Source organism: Tachyglossus aculeatus, chromosome 2 (genome assembly GCF_015852505.1).
Source record: "Tachyglossus aculeatus isolate mTacAcu1 chromosome 2, mTacAcu1.pri, whole genome shotgun sequence".
In the NCBI taxonomy this organism is placed as follows: Eukaryota; Metazoa; Chordata; class Mammalia; order Monotremata; family Tachyglossidae; genus Tachyglossus; species Tachyglossus aculeatus.
In genome coordinates this window covers 34,906,098-34,918,649 of record NC_052067.1, presented here as the reverse complement: position 1 = coordinate 34,918,649, position 12,552 = coordinate 34,906,098, and the positions used below count along the sequence as shown (strand labels likewise).

Sequence of the window (12,552 nt, the reverse complement as noted above, 5' to 3'; positions counted from 1 at the left end):
ATTGTATTTATTGAGCGCTTACTGTGTGCAGAGCACTGTACTAAGCGCTTGGGAAGGACAAGTTGGCAACATATAGAGACGGTCCCTACCTGACAACGGGCTCACAGTCTAGAAGGGGGAGACAGACAAGACAAAACATGTGGACAGGTGTCAAGTCAAAAGAACAAATAGAATTAAAGCTAAATGCACATCATTAACAAAATAAATAGAATAGTAAATATGTGCAAGTAAAATAGAGTAATAAATCTGTACAAACATATAAACAGGTGCTGTGGGTAGGGGAAGGAGGTAGGGCAGGGGGGATGGGGAGGAGGAGAGGAAAAAGGGGGCTCAGTCTTGCCTAATCAGAAGCCAAAAATAATTTTTTAAATGACAGTCCATATGGTGAGGAAGAAATCCCATACTCAAATTTTCCTTTGAGTCCAAGTGAGACAATGATTTTTCATGTTTTTTTGTAATGGACTCAAATTTAACGGATGGCTCCTGAGATTTCTATGGAATATTCTCCCAGGGGGTGGAGGCTCTGTAAGCAACACAAGGGCAGGTTCTGGGGAAGCTCTTCTGTCAAGTGCAAGCCAAGGTGCTACCCATCTAACTGATAAAAAGTGAAAGGCTCAGGGAAACCAAGAGCTGAAATGTTCTGTGATTTAGCTTAGGGCATACGCAGAAGCAAAGGGATAGAAGGTCTTTCTTTCAATCGCACTTATTGAGCGCTTACTGTGTGCAGAGCACTGTACTAAGCGCTTGGGAAGTACAAGTTGGTAACATATAGAGACGGTCCCTACCCAATAGCGGGCTCACAGTCTGGAAGAAATCTAGAATCAGAAGGTCAGGGGTTCTCATCCTGGCTCTGCCACTTGTCTGCTGTGTGACCTTGGGAAAGTCACTTCACTTCTCTGTGTCTCAGTTACCTCACCTATAAAATGGGGATTAAGACTGTAAACCTGACTACCTTGTATAATAATAATAATAATTGTGGTATTTGCTAAGCACTTACTACATGCAAAGCACTGTTCTAAGCGCTGGGGAGGATACAAGGTGATCAGGTTGTCCCATGGGGGGCTCACAATCTTAATCCCCATTTTACAGATAAGGTAACTGAGGCACAGAGGAGTGAAGTGACTTGCCCAAAGACACACAGCTGACAAGCAGTGGAGCAGGGATTTGAACCCATGACCTCTGATTCCCAAGCCCATGCTCTTTCCACTGAGCCACACTTCTTGTATCTACCCCAGCGCTTAGAACAGCGCCTGGCACATAGTAAGCGCTTAACAAATACTGTTATTATTATTATTATCAACACACTGGCTGGTCAAGCCCCAGAAAACTACAACCTTGGTTGCGGTTCTGAAATACTCTACTCTTTGTTACGAAGAGACATGCGAAGAGGGGTTTTTCCTCCAGATATTATTGTACTTCTCTAGGGTAACTAGCAACATTGTGCTCACCCTCTCATTTCACCCTGCTAAGCATCTAAGAACACCTTTAGTTTCTCCAAGGAAAGAGCCCATGAGGGAACACATTCAGGATTGGGGGTAAGCGGGCTGGACCCTTCCAGACAGTTGGGCTGATATTAGGGCTCTCGGGGGGAGTACAGAGCCGGAATTGGGAGAGCAGGAATCCACACACACACACACATCTCAGTCTTGGGTTGCCAACTTGTACTTCCCAAGCGCTTAGTACAGTGCTCTGCACACAGTAAGTGCTCAATAAATATGATTGATTGATTGAAGGGTGTCGCTTCATGTTTGACTTAGGAGTGCAGAGCCCTGTAGGAAGTGCTGGGAGAGAATAAAGAGTTGGGAAATAGACACAGATTTGTCCCGCTTCATTCATTGACTCCTTTTCCATCTCTCACTCCCCCCACCCTGCAACTGTGGATCTTACAAGGCTGCTCCCGTTACTCTACTCCTCTTGATGAACATTAATTCGCTCAAGGAGGTCATCCCATCCACTTGCACGGATTCAGCTACCACCTCTCGCAAATGTCTACCACTCCAGCCCTGCCCTTTCCCTTGCCAGTCACGAGAATCTCTTAAACTATGGCTTTAAATCAGCTCTCTCCTACTTATCATTGCTTCTCTCTCACTACATCCCAGCTCACTCCTCTCAAGCCATCTCCAGAAGATTCAAGAAATCCGTAAGAACTTGAATATCCTCTCCTTCGATTCATTTGATGACTCTAGACTGCAAGCACACTGGGGCCAGGGAACAGATCTACCAACTCTGCTGTATTGCACTCTGCCAAGTGCTTAGTACAGTGCCTGCACACAGTAAGGGCTCAATAAATACCAGTGATTGATTGATTACGGCAGGAGTCACCTTATGCAAACATTTTAAAGCAGCATACCCCTTAGGATATTGGTCTGTGTACTGGGGATAAATGAAACAGTTAATGAATCAGAACTCAGTTCTCTTTTCAAGGGATGTAAGATTTAGGGGCACCGTGCCACACGCAAAGCCTTGCTACATCAAAATGTAGTTGTGATGGAACATTTTCCCCCTTGCAATGTCACAGAACGGAATTTTCATGCCCTTCAAAATAGAGAATTGAGTTGGTTTTCCTGCCCACATTTCATACGACAAATACCCGAGATCCGTGTGAAATAATAAAGCCAAGTAGAGGTTTGAAAACTTCAAGTTGACTTTGAATTTATTTAGAGCTTTAAAAAGTGTTTCTAGATGGATGTGATCTGGCAATAAAGATGTTTTGTAGCAACAATGAGATTTTGATTGGGGACAGGTTGAAAAGAAGGATCCTGCCCCTTTGACAGTGTGCCTACCCAGGCAAAGTAAAGAAGAAAGTTGAGTTCAATAAGTGTTTATCACCATCTGGAGTATTCAAGTCAAAAAAAAAAAGCCCTCTTCCTTCATAACACTTTTTTTTTTTGTGGGGGAGAGGGGATCTAAATGATTAGCATATCTGACATACTAGATGCTGTTGGGATAGATAAATTATTTCTTCAACTAATAAATTTACTAAGTTGTGGCCATTTCTGTCATGCATTTGCTGCTCTACCTCAGTGGAAATAATAAAAATACTGGTGATCCCTACATTGTGGCCGGTGCTGGCAAACATTTTTTTTTTTTTTTGCAGAAAAGTCAACAAAAATCAAACCTATGACCAGTCAGTATTCTTTAAAGCACAATGCATACATTGCAATGTGATGTCACTGTACTATGTGGCTGCTTCTCAGCAGTAGCTGTTCATGGCAACAGTTGCTGCTGCAGCAAGGGTAGGAAACAAAATAATAATAATAATAACTGTGGTATTTGTTAGGCGCTTACTATGTGCCAGGCACTGTACTAAGCGCTGGGGTGGACATCAGGTTGGAAACAGTTCCAGTCCCATATAATAATAATAATAATGATGATATTTGTTAAGCGCTTACTATGTGCAAAGCACCGTTCTAAGTGCTGGGGAGGTTACAAGGTGAGCAGGTTGTCCCATGGGGGGCTCACAGTTTTAATCCCCATTTTACAGATGAGGTAACTGAGGCACAGAGAAGTTAAGTGATTTGCCTAAAGTCACAAAGCTGACAGTTGGCTGAGCTCTACCCCTCCTCCCCCTCCCCCCCGCCTTACCTCCTTCCCCTCCCCACAGCACCTGTATATATGTATATATGTTTGTACGGATTAATTACTCTATTTATTTATTTATTTTATTTGTACATATGTATTCTATTTATTTTATTTTGTTAATATGTTTTGTTCTGTTCTCTGTCTCCCCCTTCTAGACTGTGAGCCCACTGTTGGGTGGGGACCGTCTCTATATGTTGCCCACTTGTACTCCCCAAGCACTTAGTACAGTGCTCTGCACACAGTAAGTGCTCAATAAATACGATTGAATGAATGAATGAATGAATCTGAACCCATGACCTCTGACCCTAAGGGGCTCAAGGTCTCGATTCCCATTTTACAGAGGAGGCAACTGAGGCCCAGAGAAACGAAGTGACTTACCCAAGGTCACACAGCAAACAAGCGGCTGATCCAGGATTAGAACCCATGACCTTCTGGCTCCCAGGGCCATGCTCTATCCATTACGCCATGCTGCTTCCCAAAGGGAAGGGCAAACAATAGGAAAAGGAGGACGAGGGGAGGGAAAGGGGGAAAAGAAGGGGAAGGAATGATAGGGAATTTCTGTCCCTTGGATCAGCTAAAGGGAAGAAAAACTTCACTGACCCAGGACATTCCCACTGCTGCTCACTTCGGCGGTTTTTCAATCAGCTCTTGCCCCTGCCCCCTGACACCACCCTCCCACCCAGAAAGGTTGCAGAACCAGGAGAGAAGGCAGCGGGCAGAGGGATTCATTCATTTATTCATTCATTCATTCAATTGTATTTATTGAGTGCTTACCGTGTGCAGGGCACTGTACTAAGCACTTGACTTCCACCCCCGTCAATTCAGAAGAAACCCCCAGCCCACATCACTGCCAACAGGACACACTGGGGGAGGAAAGGACATGGGGATTTGGTAAGACTGGCATTTGTTGGAGAACAAGGGAGAGAGAATGAGAGAGAAAGAGAGAGAGGGAGAGAGAATGAGAGAAAAAGAGAGAACAAGAACCGAATTTACACTGAGTTGTTTCCTTCCTCCTACTTAATAATAATCATAATGATGGTATTTGTTAAGCGCTTACTATGTGCAAAGCACTGTTCTAAGCGCTGGGGGGGATACAAGGTGATCAGGTTGTCCCTCGTGGGGCTTACAGTCTTAATCCCCATTTTCCAGATGAGGGAACTGAGGCCCAGAGAAGTGGAGTGACTTGCGCAAAGTCACCCAGCTGACAATTGGAGGAGCCGGGATTTGAACCCGTGACCTCTGACTCCAAAGCCCGGGTTCTCTCCACTGAGCCACACTGCTACTTCTCCTCCGCCACTGCCGCTGCTTAGCTCAACTGCTCCCATACCCGGTGTGCCTGGGGTCCGTGACAGCGTTTGGCTTGCGGCACGGCGGCTGAACTTGCCCCCTGCCTGTACCTTAGCTGAGCCCACCCGTGGCATCTATCAGTGAGTGCGGTGCCAGTGGCCCAGCACGGGGGCTGCTCTTGGCTCTGTGCCCGTAGGGGGTGAGCAGTCATCTTCCCAGCTGGGCTCGGCTGGTGCCTGGGGCAGGGCAGGCGGGTGAGCGGGCAACAGACACAGAGTTTGAGTGCGGGGCAGTGAATGGAAACCGCTTAAGTCTCCCCTGTTGCCCAGGGAGGCACTGAACCACTCATCTTGCCCCCCTCCTCCCCTCCAGCCCTTTTCTGGCTCAGAGGGGAAGCCACCTCAGCCACTTCTTACCCAAATTTCTGCAGCTATTTTTGATATGTACGCAAACCTAGTGGCATCGCCCTCACCGTGCCAAGTCCCCGGGTGGGTACCGAGGCTCAAGAGCCACGCTGGATTCCAAGAAGGCTCGAATGTAGCTCGTGAGCCATAGGTTCCTAACCTCCAAATTACAGGATTCAATTTTAACGCCATTCTATTTGGCGAGTGGTAATGTAGATAATAAATGAGGCCACCATATGTTCCAGTTTACGGGTAAGATAGTGCTTGTTTACATGATGCTTCAACAGCATGGCCCAGTGGATGGATCTCAGGCTTGGAAGTCGGAAGAACATGGATCCTATTCCCAGCTCCACTACTTCCCTGTGTGACCTTGAGCAAGCCATTTTGAACTTCTCTGTGCCTCACCTGTAAAATGGGGATTAAGATTATGTCTCCCACAAGGGACATAACTGTGTCCAACCTGATTAGCTTGTATCTACCCCAGTGCTTAGTACAGTTGCCTGGAACATAGTAAGCGCTTAGCAAACACCATAAGAACCACCCCCCTGCATCCCCTCCCCGCCAAAATCACCAGACCCTTCAGACTTGCATTTTCCTATATAGTAATAACTGAGTGTTCACTGCATGCAGTGCTCTGTACTAAGCATTTGGAAACTAAGAAAAAAAGAAGTAGTCTGTTCCCAACCTATCAGGACCTTACCAGGAGAGACAGACATGAAAACATGTAAAAGCAAAGTACTCAAAATAAATACCTGAATGTACAATTGAATAAGCATTTGCATTAAAGTGCTAAGGATGGATATAAATTAAACATCCTCTTTATCCTAAGTCCTGAGAATACCAAAATTTCAATTAGTTGCTTAATGCAAGTTGCAAATAAGGTAGAAGTGTTTATACTCTAGTTTTTAAAATCCTAATTAATGCAAGTTGCAAATAAGGTAGAAGTGTTTATACTGTAGTTTTTAAAATCCTAATTAATGCAAGTTGCAAATAAGGTAGAAGTGTTCATACTCTAGTTTTTAAAATCCTAATTAACATTGGTCAGGTACTTCAGTGGTGTCCTGCAATAGCTTTGAGGAGTTTAAAATTTAAGGAAATGGTATTCTCATCCACTGTCGGTGCAATTCCTTATGTCAATAAATGGAACGTGGGAATGGTTTTATTCTGGGATTAATTTAAAAATTCAGGCCCACAAGTATGCGCCTTGTGAGCGAAATACACGTCTGCCTGAGGATCTCAGGTAGGGATGGGGAGAGGGGTGAAGTGTCGTGGAGTCTCAACCCTTGCTCCTACCATAAAATAAAAAGGGATAACACCATATTCTGTCTTCCCCCTCTAGACTGTAAGCTCACTGTGGGCAGGAAATACGTCTCTTATATTGTGCTTTCCCAAGCACTTAGTACGGTGCTCCGCACAGAGTAAGTGCTCAATAAATACAGTTGGTTGATTGATATTTTGGCACAGTCTCTCATCTCGTTAAAGAATAATGCTGTGGGAAAACAGCAGGTGTATGTCTAAGCTAGGGCGGCTGGAAAACGGCCAGGGTTAGTCAGGGAAAGTTTACTGGAGGAGGCCCACTGGAAACATTGAAAAAGAAAGGACAGAAGCATGGCCTTAACGTGGCCTAATCTATTTAGGATATACAGCACTTCTATTCTGGTTTCAAATCTTGAAAGGTCTAGCTTTTCCAGCTCATGAGGAAACAACTTGATGAAATGGAATCATTGAGCAACATTTTCACTTCAAGATGAAAGGCACAGTATCTTGAAGTTAAATGACTCACTCGCCTCTTCACTTGGTGACTTTGTGTTGAAGAGTTTAACAGAAGGAAGCCTTTTTAAGGGGCTCTGGACTTGGAAACAACCAGTGATAAAGAAAAACCCTAACATCTTCTCTGATCTTTATAAGCCTTATTTGTTCAGAAGACATTACAGGAAGTCAATTATTACCAGAGCTCCAATGGGGTTGTCAAGGGTAAATTTTCCAAAGTCAAATCGTCAGACATATTAAAGGAGTCTTCATGGGCGATAAGACTTTAGGGCTTCACTAAGGTTCTAATCACTGCCTTAGAGACAGCCACTGCATAGCTAAAAAGCAAACTTGAAATGTTCCAAAGAGCATTTATTGCCGTGCTGCTGCTAATACAAACCGGTGCAAATATCTTCAGTGTCCAAAACGTAAAGGATGACCCTACTGAGATTGCTATCATGATTTATACTTTGAATCAAGGCCTAACTAGGTTACTACGATGTGGACAATACAGACAAAAGCAAAACTAGGACGGATCCCAAGGAGGGAAACAAAATGGATTGGGGTGGAGAGTGGAGATGATAACTAATGGAGGGGTGGGAAAGGGAGTTAGTTCCAGGTAGTGGACAACAGGAACCCTTTGCGGGGTGGGTTTTTTTTTTTTTTGTGTGTGTGTGTATGCATTATACATTATACATTTCCATTATTGTCCACACAACTAGCCCAATAAGTTACCCTCCCTCTGCTCCAGGTTTTCCTCCTCTTGCTCAGGAATCCCCAGATTTTCTAACTCTTGAGACTTCCAAGTATGAGAACTGGTATCACTTTATGATAGTGTGTCACTCACATAAACTACAATGTTAACTAGTTTCACAGATGAGAAGAGCCCTAATGATGATATTGGGCTGGGGATAGAAATTGCACTTCAAAGGCAGGATCTTGCAAGCTAATGCTTCACAAGTATTAAGCTCAATCCTCTCATTTTGGAAAGAATTTCGGCTCTTCTTGGCAGGACTGTAATAGAAAAAGTGTCCAACTCACAATTTATTACAGAGAAATGCAGTTTTCTACTTTCCCCCAGATAATTTTGAGTAGCTGAAATTACACACCCTTCAAAATAAGGGAGAATTAAGTTTCATTAATCAATTAATTCTCTCACTATTTCTACAAGATTTAGAAGCCTTACATATTGCTTTTCCTACTTACATGTACAGATATCAGAGCCTGAGGTGAAATTGGTTTTCCCTAGATGCTTATTAGAATTACCCTGTAAGAGAGAGACTCGGACCAGTTACTACTTTTTCAAATTTTTTTCTTTTTGCATGTCTAATTTTTTTGCTTTAAAGTTGAAGAAAGTCTACATCAAGGGAATCTTTGTGAAAAGCACGTATGGCAAATAAAGAATATGATGATGATAAAAAAAATTAAAACCATGTTTAATTGTGAAAGGCATAAACCCATTTGCTGTGGTTTCATTTTAAAGCGTAGTTCGCTTTCTTATGTAAGACTAAATCTGCTCTTGAATCCTATTAACGTTTTGGCATAAAACAGCAACTATAATTATCAATAAATGGTAACTATAATTGTATAATTGCTGAATCATAGTAATTCACTATAAGTGTAATTATAACAATGCTGGGTAACAGCCTCTGCACACCTGAGTAATTTCACAGGCACGGCTCTCAAGATTAATGAAATGAGATTGTCTTTATACAGTCTCTTTTTAACAGTATCCTCCATCTGGCAATTGGAGAAAGTTTTGGCCTATCTGCTGGTGTATAACTTGCTCCCATTTTCCTTTTAGGATGAAGGTTGGAATACATTCTCTCCTCATTGGTCTTCACATTCACGATTCATTATTTTCGACCCTTAGTTATCCTATGCCTCAGTGGGTATAAAAAGGAACAAGGAGAATTAAAGGAGGGGATTTTGGGTCCTAAAAGGGTATTTTAAGAAACAGATGTGGTAAATGAATCACCGAATGAAAAGGTTGGGGATGGGGAATCATGTGGGGTGGGGTGAAGTGGGGTGGAAGAGTGAAGAGAGGAGGGAGCTCAGTTAGGCCCATGTGCTCAGCTGGAGTGGAATTTTCCTTCCAAGGCAGACAGAATGATAAAGAGAAACCTTTTGTTAAATAAATAAATAATAAATAATAATGGCATTTATTAAGCGCTTACTATGTGCAAAGCACTGTTCTAAGCGCTGGGGAGTTTACAAGGTAATCAGGTTGGCCCATGGGGGGCTCACAGTCTTAATCCCCATTTTCCAGATGAGGGAACTGAGGCCCAGAGAAGTGAAGTGACTTGCCCAAAGTCACACAGCTGACAATTGGCAGAGCCGGGATTTGAACCCATGAACTCTGACTCCAAAGCCCGGGCTCTTTCCAGTGAGCCACGCTGCTTCTCTTTTGTTGGGTTGTTGGGTAAGTCTATTAGGTAACAATACTATGAAATACTAGGAAGTAACAATAGTAAGTTCTGTAACAAGAATAATGTGCTGTTGCAACATTCACCTTTGATGTTTATATTTCATTCAATGTAAATCGTCTTTGGGAATCAGGAAAAAATGTATTAGACCCTTTCCATTTGAAATGTATCTGATAGAAAATGATTTCTTGCAGGAACTTTGTTCATATTATTTTTGAGAGCTGCTCTTACTTGCTCCTTCATTCATCCCCCGCCATCCCCACAGCACATATGTATATATCTGTAATTTCTTTATTCATCTATTTATTTATATTAATGCCTGCCTCCCCCTTTTGACTGTGATCTCATGTGGGCCGGGAATGTGCCTGGCTGTTGTTACATTGTACTCTCTCAAATGCTTATTACAGTTCTTTGCACAGAGTAAGTGCTCAATAAATATGATTGAATGAGTAAGATTTTTATAAAGTGTTATTGTCTTCAGGCCAACACATTTATCATGGTGGGAATAAAAAAAATGGAATCATTACATTCATATATAGAACAATGGGCCTTGTTTGGTTAATCAGAACAGTGAGTCTCCTTAGCTATTTTCAGTTAGGTTACAGAGAACAGTCCTTGGACTATATCATTAAATTTAGAGAATAATAGAAATAGTCATGGGTGCCCATTGGCTTTAAGGCACACGACCTGCTCCTTCCCCATAATTATTCACTTATTCACCCTCTTCTCCCACTATACATCAGCCCCCTCTGTTCACTCCTCTCCAGTTAATCAATACACCGTGCCTCGCTCTTGTCTCACTTTCCACTAACCTCTTTCTAACGCCCTCCCCCACATTACCTGGAACTCTTTCCCACTTCACATCTGCCACACTATGGCTCTCTCCATTTTAAAAACCCTTCTGAAATTATATCTCCTCCATTCCCTGATTAACTCATCTTCTTCCCAGGTTTCAGCCACCCCCCCCAAAATATGCACTTGTGAACTCACAATCAACTGTGGCATTTCTCAACAAATTGATTAATATGCTCTATTAGTTAAGCACCCACCCTCATCTATAAACCCATTTTTCATTTTTCCTATCTATATTTTAGTGTCTATCTCCTCCACTATATTACAAACTCCTTGAAGTTAAGGATCATGTCTTCTAACTCTATTGCACTCTCCCAAACAGTTAGTACAGTGCTTTGCCCACACTCAAGAAATACTTTTGACTAGCTCCTCCTAGTAGTTCCTACTGCTGAGTAGGAGCTCAGTAAATACTTTTGACCAACTGTCAGCAGAAAGGTGTACTCCCAGAAATAGCCCGTGGGATAGTAAATGTGCACACAAACTACTGTTTGTCCAGCCAAGTGTTTACGTTAAAGTCTAATTAATTTATCCAACTCTAGATCACTTGGATGATGATTATCCAGTGTACGGCCAAGTCGGTCCCTCACTTCCATTCTTTCCTGCCTTTTTACCATGACATTTTTTAATAGCAGAAGCAGGGACAGGAGATGAAACTCGAATCACTCAAAGTTTTTTAAATTGATTGCAGTTTGGGAGGAAGGTCTATTGTCTAAATTTTTTTTGTATGTCTACATATTTAGATTCTCCATATTGTGCCTTGTTCTCACCTGTCCCACTGTCGACCCTGGCCCACGTCGTTCCCCTGGCCTGGAATGTCCTCCCTCCGCAGATCCGCCAAGCTAGCTCTCTTCCTCCCTTCAAAACCCTACTGAGAGCTCACCTCCTCCAGGAGGCCTTCCCAGACTGAGCCCCCTTTTTCCTCTCCTCCTCCCCAACCCCCACGCCCTACCTCCTTCCCCTCTCCACACTTGTATATATTTGTACAGATTTATTACTCTATTTATTTTACTTGTACATATTTACTATTCTACTTATTTTGTTAATGATGTGCATATAGTTATAACTCTATTTGTTCCGGCGATTCTGACACCTGTCTACATGTTTTGTTTCATTGTCTGTCTCCCCTTTCTAGACTGTGAGCCCGCTGTTGGGTAGGGACCGTCTCTATATGTTGCCAACTTGTACTTTCCAAGTGCTTAGTACAGTGCTCTGCACACAGTAAGTGCTCAATAAATACGACTGAATGAATGAATCAGGTTGTCCCACATGGGGCTCACAGTCTTCATCCCCATTTGACAGATAAGGGAACTGAGGCACAGAGAAGTTAAGTGACTTGCCCAAAGTCACACAGCTGACAACAGGCAGAGCCTAAAGAGATATAGTCAACTTTCAAAGAACAATTTTAGCATTTTTTAACTAGGCCATATACGAATATTCACCCTCACTTAATCTTACGTCTCCGTGACAATTTATTATCTGGAGTTAGCAAGATCACAGTTGAGCTATTTGAAAAGAAAATTTAGCAGCACGGTTTTATCCTTGAAGCAATGCAATCTGGGCTTTATCCCATTTCTTGAGAATGACAACATTAAAGAAACTCGCGCTTCCTTTTGCAGACCTAATATCTTTCAATAACTGGCTGACCTTCATGGTCACAACCCTCTCAGCTTGAATGAAAGCAATATGCTTCTTCATAATATGGAAGGTGGGCAGATTTCTCTTCCCAGGAATTCCTGTAAAATCCATTATGCAGTGCTAGGCTGGATAATAATTACGACTGCTTCCAGATTTCAATTTTGCCTCAGACTTGGTCGGGTTCACACTGAATAACTTCAAACTACTTTTCAGAGGCATTAGCTTGTGTTGCTGTCTGGTTTTCAGAGGTTTTAGCTTGTGTTGCTGTCTGGAAAAAAAAACCCAACTAATTTTAAGAGTAACTTTTATAAGTATTATTAAAATGGCAAGACTGGCAAAAGAATGGAAGGATCTAAATTGACTGTGTTCCAAGGGAAGGCACACGAGATTCTTCAAATAGTATGTCGTTACAGTGTGAAGTGGCATCCCAGCCCTGCTAATTGTCAGCTGTGTGACTTTGCGCAAGTCACTTAACTTCTCTGGGCCTCAGTTCCCTCATCTGTAAAATGGGGATTAAGACTGTGAGCCCCACGTGGGACAACCTGATCACCATGTAACCTCCCCAGCGCTTAGAACAGTGCTTTGCACATAGTAAGCGCTTAATAAATGCCATCATC

The 12,552-nt window shown here is 42.8% G+C and overlaps 1 protein-coding gene across 5 annotated transcripts in view; it reads right to left on the bottom strand.

Annotated features, from left to right (window-relative positions):
• Window positions 1-12,552, bottom strand: part of NEK11 (NIMA related kinase 11) — a 191,261-nt gene that overhangs the window by 41,866 nt on the left and 136,843 nt on the right. The window contains exon 15 of one of the 5 annotated variants that reach the window (XM_038769695.1): window positions 11,965-12,203. The exons of the other annotated variants lie outside the window; for them this stretch is intronic. Within the exon in view, the coding sequence (XP_038625623.1) occupies window positions 12,187-12,203 (17 nt within the window). The 3' untranslated portion in view covers window positions 11,965-12,186. Of the gene's footprint in view, window positions 1-11,964; window positions 12,204-12,552 lie in introns of those variants that run through there. 5 annotated transcript variants of the gene reach the window in all.